The 23,205-nt window shown below is 56.1% G+C and overlaps 1 protein-coding gene across 7 annotated transcripts in view; it reads left to right on the forward strand.

Moving 5' to 3' along the window:
• DIS3L2 (DIS3 like 3'-5' exoribonuclease 2) overlaps positions 1-23,205 on the forward strand; it is a 346,637-nt gene that overhangs the window by 316,994 nt on the left and 6,438 nt on the right. For all 7 annotated transcript variants that reach the window (XM_042995635.1, XM_042995640.1, XM_042995639.1 and 4 more), the window contains 2 exons: positions 21,166-21,349; positions 21,938-22,024. In XM_042995635.1, the coding sequence (XP_042851569.1) occupies positions 21,166-21,349; positions 21,938-22,024 (271 nt within the window). The remainder of the gene's footprint in view (positions 1-21,165; positions 21,350-21,937; positions 22,025-23,205) is intronic.

The raw sequence follows: 23,205 nt of genomic DNA on the forward strand, positions 1-23,205 counted from the left end.
CTCAAAAATAAATAAACGTTAAAAAAAATTTAAAAAGAAAAAAGAATCAGATTGCCACACACATGCCAGTTGCCACACACATGCACACAAACTTGCTGGGATTTATATTGAGATTGCTTTGCATCTACAAATCAATTGGAGATTTTATGGTGCTTTTAAGATACTGGGTCTTTTACTCTACAAATGTGGTATATCCTGTTCTTTATTTATATCTTCTTTAGATATGTTTATATCTTTAATTTTTCTCAATATTGTCTTATAATTTTCTGCGTAGAAATCTTACTCATCTTGTGTTAGATTACTCCTAGGCATTTGATGTTTATCATAGTGTTTTAAATGTATTTATGAATTTAGGTATTCATATAAATTTATTTAGGTATTTATGAATTTCCTTTTTTCCTTGTTGCTGATATATGGAAATACAACTTATTTGTATTGACCCTGTATCCAGTGGTCTTGCTAAATTTATTTACTAAACCTGGACAATTTGTTTATAGATCCTTTTTTATTTTTTATATACCCGTTCATGTCATCTGCAAATAGTGACAGTGTTACTTTTTCCTTCCTGATTCTCATACTATGTATTTTTTTTTTTTTTTTTTTTACATTATTGCCCTGTACAGTGTTTAATGGAAGTGATGAAAACAGGTATCCGTGTCTTGTCCCCGGTCACAGAGAGAGGAGTTTTGGGTTTGTTTTTTTTTAATATAATTTGTTGTCAAATTGACTAACATGCTGTGTGTAAAGTGTGCTCTTGGTTTTGGGGTAGATTCCCATGGTTCATCACTTCCATGCAACGCCCGGTGCTCGTCCCAGCAGGTGCCCTCCTCAGTGCCCACCACCCAGTTCTCCCTCTCCCCTAAAACCCCCATCCACCCTCAGTTTGTTCTCTGCACTTAAGAGTCTCTTATGGTTTGCCTCCCTCCCTCTCTGTTTGTAACTATTTTTTTGCCCTTCTGTTCCCCCATCATCTTCTGTTACGTTTTCAGAAAGAGAAGTTTTTACCACAGACTCACTCACCCTGGAATTGCCTTTAGCGTACATTTGATTTTCCTTTTCCCCAAGAGGAGCTTTCGGTTTGGAAATACTTTTAGGTTTAAAACGTGGCGGTGGTGGTCTATAGGCCAGGAGCTAGGTGAATGGAATCAGTATTTTCATTCGAGAGAACAGAAACCCAATGTTTGCCACAAGACCACATCTCATTTTAACTTTGTGAGGGAAGTTTCGCCTTGTGCATTCTGCGGAAGGACCTGTAGCTGACCAGGGAGTCAAACAGATTGTCAGACCCAAAGCCCAGACTGTTCTTACCACTCCCACGATGCCTGGTAGAATATTGAATGTCAAAGCCCCAAGGTCACAAAAATACCACTTCTGTCACAGATTTCCAAGAGAAGTATTGTTAAACCACCTCACAGGTATATTTGACATCTTTTCTCTCTCCTCCTACAAATCTCCTCATATCACCGTCATCTGCCCCATCCGACCTCTCTCTGACTTCCGTTGCCATGGAAGCAAACTTGGGCAGCTGTGAGTCTCACACTGACAGGCACCCTCCCTGCTTGCCTGAGACCCTGGGGGCTGTACCTGCAGCTCTCCTCAGCCACCTGTTGAGCCACCCACCAGGCCAGGGCCTTCCCTGGCTTCTGCCACTTGAGCTCCTGTCTGATGCCAGGGGATGGGAGGTGGGGACCGAGAGCTTTCCTCCCAGTCAGGCAGCTTGCGCTGTGGGCTCAAACTGTATGCTTAAGCCCTTTTTAAAAGCGTCAGCTGTCCTAATTGGAGGATTGCGAATCTTGCGCAGAGACTCAGAATCTTTCTGTGCTGAGATGTGCAGAGAGGAAGGAAGAGTGCAGGGAGGGTAGAGACCCAAACCCAAACAGGCCCCGGGCTGGCGAGGGCTCCCTGGGCCCACCTGCTCAGGGCGAGTGCCCCCGTTATTCTCACACCTCTCCTTTTACAGCCCAAATAAGTCCCCAAGAATGACCCGTGAGATTTCCCTGCAAGACGGAAAATTCTAGGACACCAAGAACTCTCGAAACTAAATACTTTGAAACTCTCAAAGACCTTACTAAAGAGAGTAAATGTTTCTTTGGTTGATTTAGCACAGGGTTACATTAGGCAAACAACTTTTTCTCCTTCTCGAATTCAGTGTCCTTTGTACAACTTTGCCTTTCCCTTGACTCACCGTCTGCAGTGGACTTCAGCCTCTCCATACTAGGGGGCCTTCTGGGGCCGCAGCGGCCCAGTGGGCCTTGGAGCCCTGCAGTTGTTGTTTTTAGCATGTGGTGACCTGCTTTGACCAGGAATAGAGAATTAGCGTACTTGTTTTCTCTAGATCTCTACCTACCATATCCATACCTTTTTCAGAATTTTCTGGCACGACTCAGGTCTCTTTCTCCACATCCCTGTAGGGAGGACTGCTCTTTTACCCCTGAGGCTAGCTTTATGGGCTGATAGCTCAACCGGGCAGTTTTTAAACCCAAGGAGGCCTGTCCCTTTCCAAGACTTGAGGGGGTTCTAGAAGAGGCTGGCGATGTTCGGGCCAGTCCCCTGTTTGATGAATATGCCCACTCAGTTCCTGGCATGTGACGCATCACCTCCGGCTTCCTCCACGCCGCTGGGCTGCGCCCGACTCCAGGGCGTGTTTGGATACTTAGAGTAGCAAGCGCTTCTGCATAAACACCCTCTCTTGGGCACATGGAAGTCCAGAGCCCAGGCCGCAGAGGCCTGAGATCCTCTCAGGGAGGTTAGCCCATGCAAAAAACAAGCCACAGGATTGCATGCTGGCTCCGAGCCTAAAGAAAGGTGCCCGTGGCTGTCACCTCCTGCAGCTGCCTGGCAGGTAACCAAAACGTGCTTGGCTCGCTCAGCTTTTGGCCGTGCTCTCTGTGAGGAAGTGTTCCCGATCTGTCTCCACTGCCACTCCCCGGCTCTCTGGGGCATTGTGGCTTTTTCTCGGTGGTTGGGCAGGAAGCCTCCAGAGCCTGAAGGAATTGCTGTGCTTGATGACAAAGGCCATCAATTGATATAAATCACTTAGAGGCTGCCTCATTTATTGAAGAGGAATTGAACATGATTTACTCTCCCTTCCGAGCACGCTGCTTCTGTGGCGGGCGCCCAGCTGAGGAAAGATCCCACAGAGGGACTCAGAGCAGGCTCCCAGCTCCTGGCCATTGAGTCATGTGACGGGAAGTGGCCAACTGACGCAGCTGCTCACAGAACCCAGCGGAGCAAGGCCTTCCCGAGACCCAGAACGCACCACGTGCACCACTCCACTGACCAGGAGCTGCCCCCAAGCCGACCTCACGTGACCCCATGTCTGCCCCAAGGACCTGCCAGGCACTGCCAGGCCGGGCTCCAGGTGGAAGATGAGCGAGACGCAGGGTCCGCCCCCGAAGCCCACGACAGTCACGGGGGCGTGAGTGCCAGCCATGAGAGTGGGCTGCGATGGCAGAGGACACAGCGCATTTCTGGGGGCCGAGGACCCCCTCGCGTCACCCCGTGACGGGCTGCAGGGAGCACTTGGAAGCGAGGCCCACGGAGGCAGGGGCACCACGCCCGCCCGTCACCAACACCCTCTCTGAATGCCGGGGTGCCGCTCTCTGTGTCCTGGGAGCCCTGACTGTCGCATGGCCTCCTCACTGCACGTCTGGGGTATCTTCTCGCTGGTGTGTGACACAGCTGTGATCTTTTAGACGAGTACCTTAATGTCTGAGCAGTCTGGAACCTAAGGATCTATTCTCTAGAACCATGTTTTCGCCTGGAAAGAGATTTGTCCTTGCAAGCACCAGAAATTGGTTTTAATTGTCGCACCTGCTGTTCGCTTTAATAGTGTTAACTGGACCTAAACGTGACCCTTTCTAATAACGTGGGATTATCTACCGTGTTTATATCGTGATATAAAAGTGTTTTCCTTGGGGTCTGCCACACCGTGCGGTGCCCTTTTCCTCCACACTAAATGCCCCGTGGTGCTGCGTGCTGTCACTCGACCTTCCTGGTCCCTGCCCCATCTGCCTGTGTCAGGCAGGGCACGTTGTCACTTCACTGCCGCCCAGGAGCATGAGGCCCCGTGGGGGTGTGGAACCAGGGAGCTGAGTCGAGTGGTTAGAAGTGTCATTCAAGAAGAGGAAAGGCTCTGGGTGAGGAGCACAGGAGGACTCCCCGTGGGCCACGTTGGACGCCTGGCTCTAGCCCCTGTGTCAGCCACTCACAGGCTTTGTCGCTTATTTCCTGCTTCTGCCCCGTGCACCGAATACTCAAGGTCACATGTGGTTGAGTTCCAGATAAGCGCGATAATGTTGCGCTTTTATTTCTTTTTTTAATGTTTCTATTTGTTTTTGAGACAGAGGGAGACAGAGCGTGAGCGGGGGAGGGGCAGAGAGAGAGAGGGAGACACAGAATCCGACGCAGGCTCCAGGCTCGGAGCCGCCAGCATAGATCCCGATAGGGGGCTTGAATTCATGAACCGTGAGATCATGACCTGAGCCGAAGTCAGACGCTTGGCCGACTGAGCCACCCAGGCGCCCCTGTTGTGCTTGTAAAAATCAGCCGTGAACTGAATTATTTGGTGCACCTGTCATTTTAGGAGGCTCTTACTCACTTCCAGCCACCGTCTGGTTTCATCTAAATAAGTTTGCTCTCGTTCTTCTTCAGTGTACATGACACACCATTGAACAGGCCACCAGCTTTTGAGTCAAATATTCTAAAAAAAAAAATCTGATTCCTCAGTGTTCTGTTCCTGAAGCTGAAGGAACCCTTCCCTTCTTTGGGCCTTTTTCCTAGCATGTCTTCCAACCAGTGGTGTCATGAAAATTAACTCTTATGTCGATTATGTGCCCACTTGTCTCCTCAGATCCAGTACTCGGTTGTGGCCTGAAGCTGCCTTTCGCTTCGTGACCCATGAACTCCTTGTAATGGGATAGGAACGTTTTGGGGGGTAGAGGGTGGGAATGCTTGTGAAACCACCTTCCTCGGCCCTCTCAGGGACCCACTGCCCCAAGTGCTAAGAGCACTGCTGCGGGAGCCCCAGGGAAGAACCAGCTTAGGACTCTAAGAAACTTCTGATGGGGGGTGGGGTGAGTGTGTGTTCATCGTCCGTAGCCAAGGGCAGCGACGTGCTCTCTGCCCAGCAAACACCACATGACTGTCTCCGTGAAGCCGGCTGTTCCTGCTCTTCTCCCGCTCGTGTTCTGTGTTCCTAACATTTCTTTTTTTGAGTAACACCAGACTCTTGTCACCTTAAGGTTTTCATGGTAATAGTAATTAATATTTATGGAGCACTTAACAGCATGCCAGGCCCTGAGAGACTTTCTCTTTTCTAATCCTCACGAGAGGAGCTCTGTGGCGTAGATAGCGGAGGTTAGAGAGGCTGACCTGCCTACAGTTGCCCAGGCAGCACGCGGTGGACGGCTCCCTGCCTTTCCTTCTCGGCTTTAACAGGCAAGAAGGAGGCTGTGACTGCTGCTGTGCCCAGTTAGAAAGCGAAGCTGCCCGCCCACAGGGAGCGCTCCCGTCCCCCTCGGGCATCCTTCTCGTCCACCCCCAGCCTCCGAGGAGGCTTGAGGCCAGCACTGGTCAGAGCCCTGATAAAGATGGGCCAGAGCAGGGGAACCACAGAAATCATCAGGAAACCACAGTGTATTCAGAATTGTGTTACGTGCCAGCAGGGGCCCCGAGGCCTGCCCACGTGCCTCGTGTCTTAGAGAACCAGTTCCCAGGCGTTTTCAGCCCAGACCTAGACACCTTTCCTTTGCTAATCCAGCAGACTGTATCGGGCACCTGCTAGTGTCAGCTGTTATGCTGCCACAGGCAGTGAGAAAGGCCCTCCTCCCCGAAGCGCAGGGCCCGTCAGGGAAGGCAGGTATCTCGAACCACGTTCTTGAGCAGTGACAAAGGCCATGGCGGAGGTGCGCAAAGGGTGTGGAGAGCAGGCTCCCAGTGATGTGCACGTCCCGTGTGGGACAGGCCGTGCTGCCCAGTGCCTGTGATTTTGGGGTGTTGGTGTGGGAGGCCCTGCAGGGCGTCAGGTCCGGTGAAGCCCAGCCCACCCAGGGGAGGCAGTCTCTCTGTGGAGGGTGGCGGGATGAGAGTGGGAGACAGGAGCCAGGAGAGAGGAGGCTGGCCAGGCCCTGGTGACCTGGTTCAACAGGGCCGCGTTCTCTCTCGTCAGGCTTGGTGGACTGAGAGACTTATGGATGGAAGGAGAATGGTTCTGCCCACCCCACCCCGAATGCCTCTCCCAGTACCTCCGGGAGATCTAGCACAGGGGTGCGTTTGCTCCGTTCACAGCCCTTGCACAGTGCACGTGCCCATGCGCAGTGACCATGCCGCTTCTCCCACAAAACCCTCAGGGCCGGGCTGGTAGGTGCAGCTTGCCTGGACGCTCAGCAGGGTGAGAGCCACTCATCCCGGCACGGCTGGCTGCAGCCATTCCCAGGCAGACAGGCACAGGGCGAGGAGCAGCACCCAGTCTCCGTGCGAGGCTGGCCGTGGAACCACTGAGATCTGCACACTGCCTGCAAGGACGTCCTGGCAGAATTAGCATCCGGTCTGTCTGTTGTTGCAAACGACCATTAAGCAGTAATACCACCAGTACACAGATGGGACGTATGAGGAACGGGGCTTGAGTTTCACAGAGATTTGTGGACTGTATGTAAGTGGACAAGCATGACACCATTAACCAGGGAGTACGGTCACTCTCCCCGCCGCAGTAGCTGCATGGCGAGATGAGAGGCCTGGTCATGGGAGGGCGGCTGTAGTCGGGGAACCACGTAGGCCCTGTAGGGCACTGGACGGGGCCTCTCCCCAGATGGGGACAGTCCGCCTGAGGCCAGAGAGCCCTGGGTGCCGTGGCCTCTTCCAGGAAGAGCAGTTCTCACCCTGAGAGAGGCCTGAACGGAACAGACTGGGCCTAACCCTAGGCCAGTCATGAATGGCTGCCCAGGCCCGGCCTAAGCTACCTGTAAAGAAGCTGCCGGAAGGCCATGCTGACACAGAGGGTCTGGTCAGCATCCCAGGTGCCCAGCGTTCTTAGAGCATCTCCAAATCCTGGATAAACAGGGCTCCCCAAGATGGACTCGGAGCGGCAGCTCAGGAAAGTGAAACCATTGGATCCAGTCAGGCTTTGACATCTGCTGACCTCACCGTCTGACTTACGGCTGACCCGGCTCACCTGGAGGGACAGAGGGCCTAACCCAAATTGTTCTGGCCTTGGGTCTCAGGTCAAGTTGAGGGTAGCACCTGGAAAGGGCTGAAGTCTGGCACAGCCTATATCTGAGAGCTTTCATTGGCCCAGAGACAGAGGGTAGAGATGGGGAGAAAACCAGCAGTCCCCTTGCTGGCCCCCACCCACCCTTCAGAGGGAAAGCCAGTGCCTCAGTATGTCCTGGAGGTTGCCCAGGCAGAGACATTATAATGCTGGGGAAGCCCAGAGGCTCTGGACAGGAACATATCCATTTAAACCACTCTGAGCCTAGTTCATAAAACGGTGGGTCAATATTTTAAAAGTCACTTAGCTAATGAAGACCTCTGCCAGACTCAACATACCACATCCCAGTGGGTGATAAGACAAGTGTTAGTTCAGTGGAATCAGCCTGGAGGGGAGAGGTTTTTTTTTGTTTTTGTTTTTTTTTAAATAATCTGCTTGGTTTCATATTTAGAGTGAGGCAGGCTGCCTTTGGACAAGAGTATTCATTTGTCAGGTGACCAACAAATGAGCCCTGGCCACACCATCACCCTGTGTCGGATCTAAGCAATAACCACCTGCAGGCAAGTAGGGTTTCATTAGAGCAGATTCAGTGTGTCTCATCAGGCTGGCAGAAGTCATTTCAGGTTCTGTCTGCCAAGTTCATGCACAGCTGTCCTTGGGGGGGGGGGGGGGTGGTAAGCTGAAGGGAAGCTGCAGGAGCTGTAACCCACTCCCAGGCCCTCCTGCCGTCTCCCCTTCCGCCTCCAAACATGGGCCTCGTTTTCCCCTCAGCATTTTCTGTGGAGTATTCATGTCTCTGAAATGCCTCGTTTATTCCCCAAGCATTTTATCAGCACCTACATGTGCCCTTGGCCATGGGATACAGAGACAGGGGAGGCCTGGTCCCCAGACAGGAAAACCAACCTCAGTGGAGATGGTTGCAGAAACTCCAAGCCTTGAAAACTCAGTGCGACTGAGCGGAGAAGGTGCACTAGGGCGTGGCCGGCAGAGGGCGTATTACAGGAGCCTAGGAGCAGTCCTAGAGAGTCTGGGTGCCCGGCGCCCAAAAGGAAGCCCCGGGTGCCCATTTCCCCATGACTTGGTGGGGGAGCCAGGCTGAAGCCAGGAGCCAAAGGAGACGCAGCCTGTGATGCTAGAAGGCAGATCTCTCTCAGGGCTCAGCCCCTCCTAGGACCCTGACTGCAGTGAGGCTGGCCAAGGGACTGAGCAACCGGACTGTTGGAGATTTTTCTGACAGTATGGAACTCACTGGGGTAGGCACGAAAAGTGCCTGGACTCTTTGCCCAACTCATAGTCTAGGGTGAAAATACTCTCTTGGGACAGACCAGAAAGGCTTGTACGAGGCTTGCCAAGTGGTGGCTCCCAACCCAGGCGTTCAGACCAGAGCGTCTAAGGGTCAAGATGGCCATGGCACTGCGGACAGCTCTGCCCCGCCTTCTGAACCAGTGGGCCAGCACGCTTCTGCAGGTGGGCGGTAGTGTTTGCAAAAAGGAGGCTGCAGCTGAAATAGGCAGAACCTTTGAGCCTTTAGTTAGTGACTGGAGGTGGGGGGAGGGGGGCCCAGGGGGACTAAAGCAGTAAACCCAAACGTGCTCATCCAATGGCAACACTGAGACGCAAGAGGGGGCCTGAGCCCCGATACAGATGGGGGGAAGCATTTCCTTGGGAGAACTGGTGATGTACAGGTAATTCTGATTCCTGCCCTTTGTCCCCCTGAGCAGGAAAGAGGCAAAGGCCAAGCCAGTGCTGTAAAGAAGACTTCCAAGATTATAGAAATGTCCCAACCCAGCCAGGCCTGCAGGTGGCCTCACGTGTTTGCCCGCCCAGTGTGGCCAGCTTCAGACCCGGGCAGGGAGCAGCCCTGGGAAGGGGCTCCATCCCTCCGGGGTTGCTGGGGAGGTGAAACACCAGGCCAGGATGAATGACCTTGGCTCTGTGGCTGCTCAACCCTTGCTGAAGGGAGAGGAAGCCCTTGACAGTTAGGAGGAAGGACCGTAGTGATGGGGCCGACCACCACTGCTTCCTGTTCCCCCCGGTACCAGTGTGGCCTCAGGGCAGCCTCTGTGCTGAGTCCCCACTGTCAGCAGAACCCTCGGTCGGGCACCACCAAGAAATCCCTGCTGCCCAGTCCTCAGGGAGCTTCCCGCAGGTGACAGGATGACCTGAGGAAAAGGCAGTGGGCGGGGCATATGTGTCCTTGGTCTGTGAGCTTGGAGGAGTCACTCAGCCTGTCTGAGCCTCCCTTTGCTCAGATGAACAATGAGGGGTCGAAAGCTTGTGAAAACAGCATAAAGGGCCACAGAAGTACAAGGTATTGGTCTTGCATAGACAGACAATTGCAGATAAGAACATCCATTTGGAGAGTGCTTACTGTATGCCCGATACTGCCGTAGGCCCTGGAAATTAAGGTAAATAGAGCTGTGTGAGCCAGCCAGAGACAGGTTGGTGTTGGACAGGCATGAGTGAGCTGTGAGGAGTTGAGGGTAGAACGTGCAGAAGCCAGCGTAAGGCCGTAGTGTGAGAGCATAAGATTTGTGCCCGCCCAGAGCTAGAGGCATAATCGAGCCCTGGACCCCTGTCTGGGCTGGATCGAGCAGAGGACCCTCAGACCAGCAGCCCTGCCCCATCCCCAGCAGCCTCAAGCATTAAAGGCTGGAAGCTCTGGCTCCAGGATGACCCCCAGTTCTAGACCTTTGGGTCCAAAAGCTTTTACAAGATGAATTGTCTTTGAGGAAGCTGATGGCACCCACAGCGTGGCTGGGATCGTGGCTCACTCTTGGCTTTTCTTACAAGGCATAAATAAATTGCGTGTTCAGGTGATGAGGAACCCACCCAACGGGTGCCTCTTCAGAGACTAGAACTCTTGCACAGTGTGCCCAGGCAGTGTCCCAAGGCAGTTTCACAGTCAGATCACCCTGATCATGTCCCCGCACTAGTGCACATCCTTCCTGCGCTTTCCACCTGCCCTTCTTCCCCACAGCCTCAGACCGGGCACACACAGGAGGTCGGCATGACTGGGCTCAGTGGATGGGGGCTGATGGCAACATCCGGGTAGAGATGCAGCCCATGGACCACTCACCGCACCCACCACAAGCCCCCCAGCTGAGCCTCCACAAGCCTTGCAGGCCTGGACAGCCCATCCACATAGCCCCCAGCTTCTGCAGGCCTTGATCGCCAGGGTGCATGGGGACATTGAAACACAGATTCCCTCTTCATGGCTGAAGAGCCTTTAGTTTGCCTAAAGTCTCAGGTTCCCATTTTGCTCATTCTAGAAAACCCTTTTCTCCTGGACATATTACCGTTTCCTCCGTTTGCACCAGGCAGGCCTGGGCCTCAGCTACCCTGGCAGTTCGCACCTGCAGGTCGTGGGCAGAGGACAGACTTTGGAGTCCGAAAGGCCGGTCTCCAGATCACGGCCCTGCCACACTCTGGTCGTGTACATAGAAAGCCCAGCCTAAGAACAGCCATTGTTCTGATTTTCTTAGAGCCTTTTGTGGCTGTGTGGCTAGGGGGGTGGCCCTGCTCAAGGGGAACTGCTCCCCAGCAGCAGTGAGGCCAAGAGTGTCTTCGGGAAGGTGAGGAAAGCATGTTGTAACTTGCAAAAGCAAAGTAGGTTGAGTTCCCAGGAACATGTATCTCGTCCTTTCTTATCTAGTTGTCTTTTGCTATGTGCACGTGCCTGGGGGGGGGGGGGGGGCGGGTGCGAGGGGACATCTATACGTTCTGGAATACCCTTCTCTCCCAAATATCTTTGTGCCCAAAGCTAACTTTAAAAATCGATCCCTCCCAATGTCAGTGATGACCAAGCTGGCCCCCGCTTGGCCCCTTGTCCAAGGCTACAGACCCAGGCCCCATAGTAGGGCTGGGGCATAAAAGGAACCCCCGGACCCGGGAGTCTGAACAGGGCGGCAAAGCTGTTGGGGGCACTGCGGTGGCTCCCGAAGGTGGCCCGGCCTCTGTGCATCTTGGCCACACCTCCTCTGGTCAGCGGTTCTAATTCCAGTTGGACGGCAGCTGGAAGTGGAGAAAGGCATGTGTGTCAACACCACTGCGTAGCCAGCAAGCCCTAATTACCCAGCCCTGTGAGGCCGCAAGCACACTCCGCCACCTGGTTCTGCTTAGGGGGAGTTTTCTGCCATGAGCACCGGCCCTGTGCCTCCTCGAGCAGAGTCCTGAACCTTGGGAAGGGAGCGAGGCTTCTCAGCTAGCTTTACGCTGACAAAGGGCTTTCTGCCTGTCAACCCAGCTCCCCAGCAAACCCCCATCCCCTCCCTACCACAGCCACCGGGCCTCCCTTTGGCAGGGCCCGAGGGCCCATGCTCGGGACGGACGCCTAGCCCCTGGAGACTTCCTTCTGAGCTAGAAAAACAAGCGGCTGAAAACGTGCCTCACTGCAGCTGGGCCCCACCCGCTGAACCTATAGAAAGGCCCTGGAGTGGATTCAGCCTCACAGGAGAGGAAACCTGGCTCCGGCCTCACCCGCAGGGCCTGTTATGTCTGGCTCCAGAGGCCTTCTCCTCTGGGGTTTTCCATGCCTGTGAACTAGGCCCCATTCATTTCCCTGTGGTTTCGTGGGAATGTCCAAAACACTCAGCAGGTTGCAACAAGCCCAGGAGGAGAGGGGTCAGCGAGAGGCCCGAGCTGTGACGTGTGGTCGGCCCCACAGCCACGGCACCCTCCACTCGGCTGCTCGCAGCGGGGTGCCCTGCCGGCTGTGGGTGGGCGCCCATCGGTCAGCCTGCCACCCCCCACCCACCCAGGCCGGCTCTGTCGATAGCTCTGTCTCTGGGCCTCCACTTTCCAGCTCACGGGCCGCCGGCTCCACCCCGGCCCGACCTAGGAGATTGTCGCAACAAAGGTCTCTTCGAGCCTCCCATCCCCGGCAGTTCGCCTCCGCGCCCATCCACCCGCCGGCCCATCCCGCCCCAACTCCGGGGGCCCTTGCGGTTTTCCACCACACTACACTCAGTTTGGGGCTGCTGGGAGAGCAGCAGGTCCCCGCGAGGGTGGCCGCCTCCCCCCGCCCACGGAGGAAGGGAGAAGGGGCCACGCGGGGGCACGCAGCGCTTGTGAGAGGCCCGGTGGCCGCCTTCACGGCCACAGCAGAGCCCGAGGGCTCCCAGGCCTGCAGTGAGGATGTGCCCAACTGGGGAAAATCTGGTCTTCAGAAGAAATGATTTGAAACTGGCTGGGAGCAATTCTTATCAAATTTCCAAGTTAGCAGTTTTCACCAAGTGCTAATGGAACAGTCTCTGTGAGTGGCCTAATTCCATCTGCGTGAGATTCCCACAGAGTTGTGACAAGTACCCTGGTGGCTGGGGGCAGGAGAGGCTGTTCTAGTCTCTCACTTGCTTTTGGTCTTTGAAAGCTGATGCCTTTTCAGGTTTGGGTAACAGCCATGCCACTCTGCCCTGGCCGCCCGGCTCCCCCGTCGTTTCCAAAGCCACTTTCTGAGTGTTCTGGTTATGGAAGGGGTGGGGTGAGTTTCTCATCTGGTTTAGCTGGTAAAATGAATCTGGAAACGGAACATCTTGCCAGGCAGGGTTGAGGGGGTAAGTGCAGAGGAGCCAGGGGCCCAAGGGCAAGGGCCGGGGGTCCGGCCTGCCTGTCAGCACCAAGCCTGGGCTCAGGAGAGACCCTGCCGCCCATGCCGGCCTCTCTCTGCTTGTCTAGATGGGCCGAATTCTAAGGGAGGGAGAGCAGGCAGCTGACCTTGGGTCTGGACTGTGCCTGCCTCTGCTGCAGGGCAGAGACCCGCCCCCCGCACCCCCCCGAGGCTTCCTCTGTCCCTGGACCTTGTTGAGGTGGCCACTTTATTTGTTGACCTGATAGATATGGGCCTTTGTCTTCTCTCCTTTGCCCAGTGGACAGTTGCAGGGACAGTGTCCTCGTGCCAGCGCTCCGAGGTTACCCAGCTGCTCTTCACACAGGGGCCTCTTGTGTTCTGGGGCTGTTGGTTACCAGATGTCCTCCCTGAACGCTCAGGACAGCTCAGGACAGGGGGCTGGGGAATATGGGATCCCGCCCCCCTCCTCCCCTGCCAGGCTGTGGCCCTGAGCAAGACCCTTCCTCTCCGGGCCACGGGAGCTCCAGGCTGCTGTAAGGAGATAGCCCGTCCCTTCCTGCGGGGACAGACTCTGCATGGGGGCCCTCTCCAGGGCCCTCCTTGAGTAGAGGGCGGCTAGGACAGGCCTTCTCCTCTCTACCCAAACCATGTGGCCCGGCGTCCCCTCCTGGGAGCTCACAGCGCCAAGGGGGCATCAGACTTCTTCCCTGGACACCCCCTCCTCCCCAAATGCAGGCTGGTCACATACTCGCCCTCGGGTGCTCCCTCGCCATTAGCTCCTTTGCCTCTGAAATCACAGGCAGAGCAATCTCTTGGATACTTCAAGCAGCCATCAGAAAGCGTTACGGAGGCCCTCCTCACCCTCCCTTCAAACTGACCCGTGTCTCTTTCACTAATGAACGTATTGAGAGTCATCTATGTTTGGCAGCCTCCCTCACTCTTTAATCTTTGGTTTTCTGGATCCGTTTCCTGGCCCCACCGCAGTGGCACCGCGCTCCCGCTCGCCAACCCGGTGGCCTTCCCCGGCCTCCGTGTCTTCACAGCATTTGCCCCGCGGACAACCGTGCACTGGACCTCGTTCCCCCTCTCACGCCACCCTGCCAGCTCCTCCCCTCTTGCCCCTCTGTGCCCGGGGACGTCTCACCTGCTCCCAGAGCCTCATCGTGTGTGCATCTCGGACTCTGGCGTGACCTGCCCTCTCTTGCTGCCTCTGGCTGCTTCTCACAAGCCCTCAGTCTCCAGCTGTCACCCTAACTGTGCCCAGCCCCTGGTCCCTGTGCTCCCCTTCACCATATTCTTCACGCCTACCCTTCGCCTCGCACCCCAGCTCCCCAGAGCAGTGTCAGTGCTGGAGGCTGGCACCCCAGGCCCCTACTGGCCTTCCCCTGCAGCACAGCCCTCCTCCCCCTTCCCTCGGTTCCTTCGTCTCCAAATGCGGCTGATGCTTTTCTAGATGTGTTTTGCCTCCACACCTTTACTCTTCCGTCCCTTTCGTGTAAAGTGTTTCCCTCCTTGCCATCTCTTGGAATTGATCTGCCCACAAGGCTCTCTGGTGGCAGCAGGGCATCGAGGTGACACGGGCCTGTCTGCGAATCAGCTGTGGGACTCGGAGCCAGGCACATTTCCTTTTTGCTCTGTAAGCTCCCCTCACACAGAAAGGGATAGAAACCCCTCCCAGGGCTGCAGGGGGCTTTAAGGGACCGCGCGTCCACACCTCAGCTACCCAGGCGCTTCAGGATTGTCTCTCCCTCTCTCACTGCACGCAGGGCAGAACCAGGCTGCAACAAGCAGCTCAGAAAAGACGTGAGGACGAGTGAAAACAGACAGAGGCTCTAGCTGGGGAGGTCGTCAGGAAATAAACAACAAGGCCGCTGTGGTCTCCCAAGTGCAGAGCACCGCCCCTCAGGCTGGGGTGGGGAAGCCGGCAGGCCTGTTGCTGCTCTAGCGCCGCCTTGTTCGGGGAAGGGACTCAGTCAGGCCCGTTTCTCAGGGCTGTAAGTTGTGGCAGCAAAGTGTCAGGGGCCAGAAGTACACGCGTGAGGGCTGTGGGCCCAAGCAGAACAGGCCGTGGTGGCGGGCATCCAGCCCTCCCAACTCCCGAATGCACCCATCCTGGGGATCTGCGCGAATTTATGGAGTGTCCGGGCCCTGTGCTGGGGCCGAGGTAGACAGCCTTGGGCTGGGGAGGGGAGATACGGTGGTGATCAGAGGCAGTCACCGCAGTGTGAGCAAAATGCTGGGATGGGATCCCCAGGAAGCACATAGAGTCCGTGCCCCGTGCTGCCTCCCCAGGAAGAAGAGAGGAGAGGGGGCCAGCATCTCAGCCGAGAGCGCAGCAGTGAAGTGAGACAGAAGAGAGAAGAGCCACGGAACTCAGCAGGGCTACACCGTGGGGGGCGGAGGGTGGGGAGAAGAAAGAGGCGACTCTGGGCACACGACACAAAGCCTGGTAAACCTCATTTTACCAGGAGGTGGACGCCGCCGAAGGGCATCAGGCAGGAGTGGGACGTGATCAGGTGTGCCTTCGAGAAAGAATGCCCCACTTTGGGCGTAAAGAAGTATGGGGCGCCTGGGTGGCTCAGTTAAGTGTCTGACTTCAGCTCAGGTCATGATCTTGTGGTTCGTGGGTTCGAGCCCCGCGTCAGGCTCTGTGCTGGCAGCTCAGAGCCTGGAGCCTGCTCCAGATTCTGTGTCTTCCTCTCTCTCTGCCCCTCCTCTACTAAGGCTGTCTCTCTCTGTCTCTCTCTCAAAAATAAACATTAAAAATTTTTTAAAAAAAGAAGTAAACCACAGGGTGCCACTAGAATTAGGGAGGCCGGTTGGTCAATGCTGGAGGCCTGACCGAGGTGGTGGCTTTGGGACAGGAGGGCAGCAGGAGCCTCCGGGGATCCTTCTGCATGTTCAACCCAAATCCTTGTCTTGGGGCACCCAGCCGGTCACATTCACGGCATGCACGAAATTGTCCTATTTCGTTAAGGCCAAGCACTCGTATATTTGCATCTCCATTTGTCGGGTAAATAAATTGAGACTCAGAGAGGTTTAAAAATGTGTCTGCAGTCCCGCAGCTTGTGAGGGGCAGAGCTGGAAGTCCAGGCAAGCTACTGAGCTGGTGGCCACTCGCCTCTCCTCTCCACATGGCGCGGCCTCTGCGCACGGAGCGAGGAAGGGAGCAGGACAAGTAGCAGGAGAGGTGAAGAGCAGGAACCTCGCCGCAGGCCACCACCCTCCCTGTCCCTCGAGGGGCTTCTTGGCCACAGACACACCCAGACCCCTAAGTAACAAAACTCCTAGAGCGAGGGTTTCCCAGCCGAGCAAGGGCGCGTTCAGTCCAGGCCCTGGATGGCCGGGAATGGGCACCCTTCCTCCGAGAGGGCAGATGTTTTACCCCATCTCTCATTTCGCCCCTGTGTGACCCCTGCCAGGTAGAGCATCCTTTCCCAGACGTCATCCCTCAAGTTCAGTCATCAATACGCGGTAAATGCCGCGTCTGGTAGCTTCTTGTAGTCTGATGCACGTTAGCGTCTCAAAGGTGAAGGGATGTCCCATAAGAAAAACGTCAAATAAAACCCCGCCCTAGCATCTCCTATATATTAATACTTTTTTTCTTTAAGTAACATTACCGCATTTTAGAAAACACCGTTCTGGACCAAAGTCGTCTCTGCTGTGTGACGAGTGTGTATATTTGTGAGTAGGTTGCTTGTGGCTTTTGCCCGCCCTCTGCCGTGGCGGGTGAGGGACTCTGACAGCTCTAGACTTGTTCGGCTTCTCGCTGGGACGACAAGCCTCTCACCTGCCCCTCCGCCTCCCCCCCACCCCCCACGCCCAGCACCTGGAAGCCCAGAGCACAGGTAAGTGGGATCCTGAGAACGAGTGCTGACGAGCTGGCATCCTGGTTTCGCCCCCAGCCAGCTGTGAAGCTGTCTGTCACAGACCCCCCCCCCCAAGACCTCCAGAGTTGTGGGTCCCCAGTGCATTTGGCACTGGGCTCCAAATGCTCAGCAGATGCCAGGACTGGAATCAAGGCCCCATCTCCAAGGGCTTGGCTTGCTGTTCTGGAAGGTGATCCTGGCCAGTCCTGAGCCCCCCTTTAGAGCACTTGCCAGGAAGTTGCTGACTTCAAACCCCCTCCCCTGCCACCTTCCCAGCAGGGCTGAGTGATCTCATGCCTGAGAGCAAACATCACACGCTGGAACAGAAGGAGGGGACGGGTTATGACCAGGGCAGGTACCCAGATTGGGGAGCAGAGCCCAAGGCCACGGCGGCCCACAGGCCTCCGTCCCCACCTCCCAGACTCCAGCGTGTGACATTTGCTCTCAGGGGCGCGTCCTAACCACCCAGAACAGCTTGGGGCATCGTCTGAGGCCTGCCTGCTGGGTCTGTGCATGCAGCCCTGGCCCCCAACAGGGGAAGGAGATCAGGGTGAAGGGATGCCATCTGTCCACGTGTCTCTTCCGATCACCCTGCCTTCCCTCAGAGCGCAAGCCTTCAGCCCCTTTGACTACGGGGAAAAACACTGAATGGGAGCCCAGAGACCCCTGGACCACAGGCTGCAGGGCTGCAGTTTATAAACTAAGGCTCTTTCCTGCCCAGAAGTTCCTGGGTTCTAAGCTGCTCCTGCCACGTCCCAGGTCCTGTGGAAGGAAGATGCTGGGGGCCCCCTGCTGGCCGATCCGTGGAACTGACCCATGGTGGGTCGGGGGCAACCTGTTGAACCCAACGAGGGGGACTTTGCAGGCCTCAGATGAGAGCAGAGACGTCCGCCTGGCCCACCCCCAGTAGCTGCCAGCCCAGTTCTCCCTCCGTGATGCCTAGCCCTGTTTTTGACAGTGAATTCTGAACTCCGTGGAATCTGGCTGCCGGCCGCTTGGCATTTCCTTGGCCTTCCTGTTCCCACACTCCACTGGGGACCGTCCTCCAGCAGCGATGTGTCCCTCCCGACCACCCCAGGATGGCTGCCACAATGCTCCAGGCCCCGCTCTGCTTCCTTGTCCTCACAGTTTGTGTGTTCTCTCTACCCCTCCCTCTCCCACCTGCTGGTATAAGAAGGATGTTAAGGACAGGTTGTGAGGAAATGGTCCCTGCCGCTATCCTAGAACACTAATGAGCCGTGGCAACACCCAGGGAGTCCAGGCTTATTGCTACACCACCTCCCAGTTTGGTGACATTGACGTTTTCCTGGGATGAATGCTTGATATCAGCAAACCATCTTGGAGAGCGTTCCACGGGCTACCCTCTTAACTCCTGCCTCCCTGTCATGAGGGAGGCACTGAAGACACTCGGGGAGAAATGAGCCCCTGGGAGGCACCACAGGACCTCTCCAAGGTCAGCCTCTGCATCTCAAGCTTTGCCAGACTTTCTTCTCTCCAGGTTAACGAGAGCACACTTGTGTTTCTCCCACCGGCTTCAGGAGACTCGTGGGACTGCACTGGGGGTCCAGGGAGGAAAAGTAGTGGGGTCGCTGGAGAAGCAGCTTGACTTGGTTCTTTTGTCACTGCCTGAGGCTCTGGGCATTGGCTGCACCCTCCTCATTCCCTTCCTTCCTATTCTCATCCTTACTTGAGACCATGAGAGATGAGGTGGGAGAGCCCCTGCAGAAAGTAGGAACAGTTGCAAGGCTCTGCCTGGGGAGGCACCCCATGCATTCTGTTCCTTTGACCCGAGCAGTGGGAGTCAGGTGGAGGGGACAGGCTGGAACACCACAGCCCAGCCTTCTGCTCTGCTCAGCCCTCCTAGCCTGCATCCTGACCACAACCCTGCTATGGGGGCATGCTGCCCCCTGCTGGCCACACGGGCAAAACACAGCCCGGGGTCAGCCACAAGGTTATATAGGTGTTCCCTTTTCAACCAAGCTTGCAGCTGGGCTGGAGACTCCAGGGCTCCAAGGAACAGACCGTGTGCCCCCCGCCCACAAGGACTCTCAGACTGCACGGGGAGACAGGTCTAGAACCGTCTGGCACCCAGTAGTGTTTGTTGAGTGAACAGATGAATGCATGAAGGTATGCCATCTGAAGCATTTAGGTGATAATGGTCTCTAGTATCAGACATTTATTGAGCAGGAACTGAGACTTCTCTTGGGTTGACAAGATCTAAATAGGATGATCAAGTATGGAGAGTCAAACAGTGCTAGACTATGACACAGGTGACCATAGAACAGCCTGGCTCTTGTTGCCAGATGGCTAGTTAGCAGTAAGTACCCAGGGGGGTGATGGAGACGGCTTTCAGCCTGGGCCTTCAGGGAAGGTGAGGAAAAGGCAAATAAGGGGGGATCGATGGCAGGGATGAAACTTACAGGGCAGAGTACAGACTGGAGGTTTGGTGTGGAAGGCGGGGAGAGAGGGAAGCACATCCTGTGTCTTAAGGCCGATGACGTGCCAGGCACAGGGTCTGCCCTTGTGACATGTGTTACTCCCATTGGTTTGCACAACCGCCCTGTGAAGCAGGTGCTACTACCCCTATGCTGCATTTGAGGGAAAGGAGGATCGGGAAAGGTCCGTGTTGTGCAGGGCCCTACAGCAGATGCATCGAGCTGGGGTTCAGACGTCCCTCCACTTGGGAGATGGTGATTGGGTTCAGGTGCCTGAACTCAAAGGTTTTTCAGCGGGAAGTGATGTGCACAAGGACAGATTGGGGAGCAGAGGGAGGCAGAATGGTCATTTAAGTGGCTGTTACAGGGGGGCGTGGGTGGCTCAGTCGGTTAGGTGTCCAACTTCGACTCAGGTCATGATCTCACGGTTTGTGGGTTCAAGCCCCGCATCAGGCTCTGTGCTGACAGCTCAGAGCCTGGAGCCTGCTTCAGATTCTGTGTCTCATGCTCCCTCTGCCCCTACCCTGCTTGTGCTCTGTCTCCCAAAAATAAATAAATGTAAAAAAAAAAAAAAAATTTTAAATGGCTGTTACTGCACAGTAGGGTATAAAGGAACTCCTCATTCCACACACAGGGTTTCCTTCATGTACAAGGGCCAGCTGAGACCTGACCCTTCAGTCCTGCACCTGAGCTGTATCCCTGCCCCATGGTGGGCCAGTCCAAAGTCATCCCCACAGAGGAGGGGCTAGGAGTGCAGGCTCGGGTGGGCCTCCTCCCGAGACCCAGATCTGGCCCAGTCCCTCTGGTGGTGCTGTCACCAGAGGGCCATTTCCAGCCCCTCTTCCTCGTAGAGAGGGCTTCTGGGAGATTGGTTTGTTCTCGGGGCGGCTTGGCAGGCCAGAGCCACACTTCTGCCCTGGCAGGCCCAGTCTGGGGGGAGGAGGGGCTCTGTCAGCTCATGCTCGTTCTCCCCCTGCCCCCATCACTGGCTGCTTTTCTTTCCGAGAGCTTGGCCAGGTGACAAGGCTAACCCTGAAACATTACCCACACCTCCAGGAAGAGGAAGTGCGTCCCTGGCCTCCGGCTGCTTGCTGCCAGGGCTCCCGGAGCTTGCTTACTCCTTGACCTCTTCTGCCTCTGTGGGAGAAGCACGGGCTCGACATGCAGCTTGGGGGCCCAGATTAAAGGCAGGGGGGAGACCTCCCTGAACTGAGCGAGACTTTCCCTGTACAGCACACCCTGGCCACGGTGGCCACAGCATGCCCGAGCCCCCTTTCCAGGGGCTTCAGCTCTTATACGTGTGTGTGATCTGTTTATCCTCCCACGGGAGCCCCGGGTGCGGGAAGCAGCATATGGCCTCCTGCCCCAGATGTGGGGGCTGGGGGTGCTGACCTCAGGGCTATGTGATCCAGTTTCCTATTCTGCCTGCTCCTTTCATCCCCCATCCGTCCCCGGTCCTCTCCCTAGGTCCTTGGTGTACCTTTGTCTCTTGAAGCCATATCTGTTGATACTTGTTTATTCTAATTACACTTTAACTGTCTGGGATTTGGTCACCTCAACTGCACGTTTGCCTTGCCCCAGAACGGGCAATCCCTCTTGCCCTCTGCGACTCTCCTGTTCATCTCCCCTGGGGGAGAAGGGAGCCCTGGGTCTGCTGACCGCCTTCCACATATCCCCAGGAAGCCCTCTGAGTTCTCATGGCATACCTGGGTGCCTTGTTTTCGTACAACCGGTGCGCCCCTGAGTGTTCTAGGAGGCTAGTCATTCAGCAGAGCTCCTTACCGAGCACCTTCTTCCAGTCAGGTGGGGTTGGGGTGCTGGGGTGCCAAACACTGGGGCTACAGCAGGGAATAAGACAGATGCCATCCCCCCGTCCAATCGGGGAGGTGGTGTGCAACCTCACGCATCAGCAGAGAAGAGTGATACAGACTGGTTAGCGCAGAGAGGGGCCCAAGCAGGGGAACAAGCCGGGAGACAGGATGGTGTCTCAAGGCTGAGACTCAAGGGTACATGAGAGCCAGCCCACAGAGAGCCTGGGAGAGAAGGGGAGCAGCAGCCCCTGACCCCTGCTGGTTCCCCCCGCTGCAGGCTCGTGGAGGAGTTCATGCTCTTGGCCAACATGGCAGTGGCCCACAAGACCTACCGCGCCTTCCCTGAGCGTGCCCTGCTGCGCCGGCACCCCCCGCCCCAGACCAAGATGCTCAATGACCTCATGGAATTCTGTGACCAGATGGGGCTGCCCATGGACTTCAGCTCTGCCGGGGCCCTCAACGTGAGTGCCGGGAGTGTAGGGGAGGGGGAGACCCTAGGGGAGAAAGCCTCCAAGTCACAGAGGCCCTGGCCATGGGCCATGCTCCCCACCAGGACCAGGCCAAGGGAAGCCAGTCGACACCCATCTATCTATGGGCAGGGATCCTGTGGCCAGGGATGGGCGGGGCTTGGGTCCAGAAACTTTCAGTAAGGGGCTGAGATGATTGGAAGCCAGAGAATGTTTTTTACGGTAAGTAGGGTCAAATGTTTCCTGCCTGGATCTAAGCCTTATGGGGCTTGGGGACCCATGACTTCAGCTCCGATCCCACGGAAGGGAGGCTGTTCCCATCTGTGCTGTAAGCCTGGGGTGGGCAAAGAGGCACCTTAGGTCAGACAACTGGAAACCAGTCTCTCCCTCCAGCCAATAAGACACGGACTGACCTCAGAGCAGGACATGGGCTGGGCCTACAGCCCACCGTGGCCATCTGAGCATGGTCGAGCCCCTCAGCATACCCTTCCTCCCCAGAGCCAGGTCTCAGATGGTCAGAGGGTGACAGGGGCCCCAGAGCCAACCCAGGCTTGACTGCGTATCACACGGGTTTGCTTCTAGAAAAGTCTGACCAAAACATTTGGAGATGACAAGTACTCACTGGCCCGGAAGGAGGTGCTCACCAACATGTGCTCCCGGCCCATGCAGGTAAGGAGGGGCCTCATCCCCATCCTCCCTTTTCTCTTAGGAGCATCCATGGCTTCCACACACACAGGAACTAAGGGGAGGGGTGGGGAGCACCCCCAGGCAGCACCTAGGACAGGTGAGCCCTGGGCTCCTGAGCCTGATCTGCCTCCTACACAGACTTGCCTGCCTCATCTGCTCAAGGACGGCTTCTACAGGGCTGTTAAAGGGCCTCGTTTGAGCCTCACTGCCCCCTTCACGTGGCGTCTGGGGCTCTGTTTCCTAGCAGAAGGCAGGGAGTCCCCACAGGGTGTACGCTAAGCCTTTGGTGCCCAGTCGCCACAAACCAGACCAGCTTAAGGAAGGGAATGGGGCGCTGGTCAGCAACTCAGTTGGACGGGCACCCCGGAGGGGAGAGATTGTCTTGTCTCCTGCAGCAGCCTGCCCAGGGGAGCAGTCATCAGCCCCTACCACGGCTTCTGGACCCCAGGCAGAATTGTCTCCCTCTCGCCAGCTAGGAGAGGAGGATTTAGACCATGGGCCTGTGTCTGCAGGCAGGGTGACAGGCTGGCAGCCTGGGAGGTAGACAGTGAGCTTGCTCCTAACAGCAGGTCTCAGCCCTCTGGCAGGCACAAGCATCTTGGGAAGGAGCCACCCCACCAGCCTGTCAGGTCAGCGGGAGCCACAGATACTAATGGGACCAGCTCTGGGCCCCAGTCTGGCTGAGGGGCAGTGACAAACCATTTTTCAGGGGCTCAGTCACTGCAGATTCAATCTGTTCACAGGAACCAGGTCACCTCAGCTGGCCACAGCCGATTTATTTTCTGACAGTCATATTTTCTGCCAGGAATGGGGTCATCCGGGCCCGCGTGGTCTGGCTGCCTTTCCCCTGCCCCCAGTCACAATTGTCTGCCCCCACCCAGCCCCTTAAAGCCACACAGAGGGGCAGGTGTGCCTGTGGCCAAGGGGCTCGATGTCACTCTGCCCTCCAGTTACTCTGAGATGCAGTAGCCCCTGGGTCCCAAGATCTACCTGTTGACTGTGCCGTGAGGGCTAATTGGGCTCCCGTTCCCTGCCCCCAGCCTCTGGAAGGCATCCACCTCCAAGGTCAAACTAGCCCTGGAGCTCCACGGAAAGGAGCCTTCCTCTCCCGAGTCAACCAGAGCCTTTAAATAGAGTGGACTTCTGGCCTTGCCTGCCAGTAA

The sequence above is a fragment of the Panthera tigris genome, chromosome C1 (assembly GCF_018350195.1).
Source record: "Panthera tigris isolate Pti1 chromosome C1, P.tigris_Pti1_mat1.1, whole genome shotgun sequence".
Lineage (NCBI taxonomy): Eukaryota > Metazoa > Chordata > Mammalia > Carnivora > Felidae > Panthera > Panthera tigris.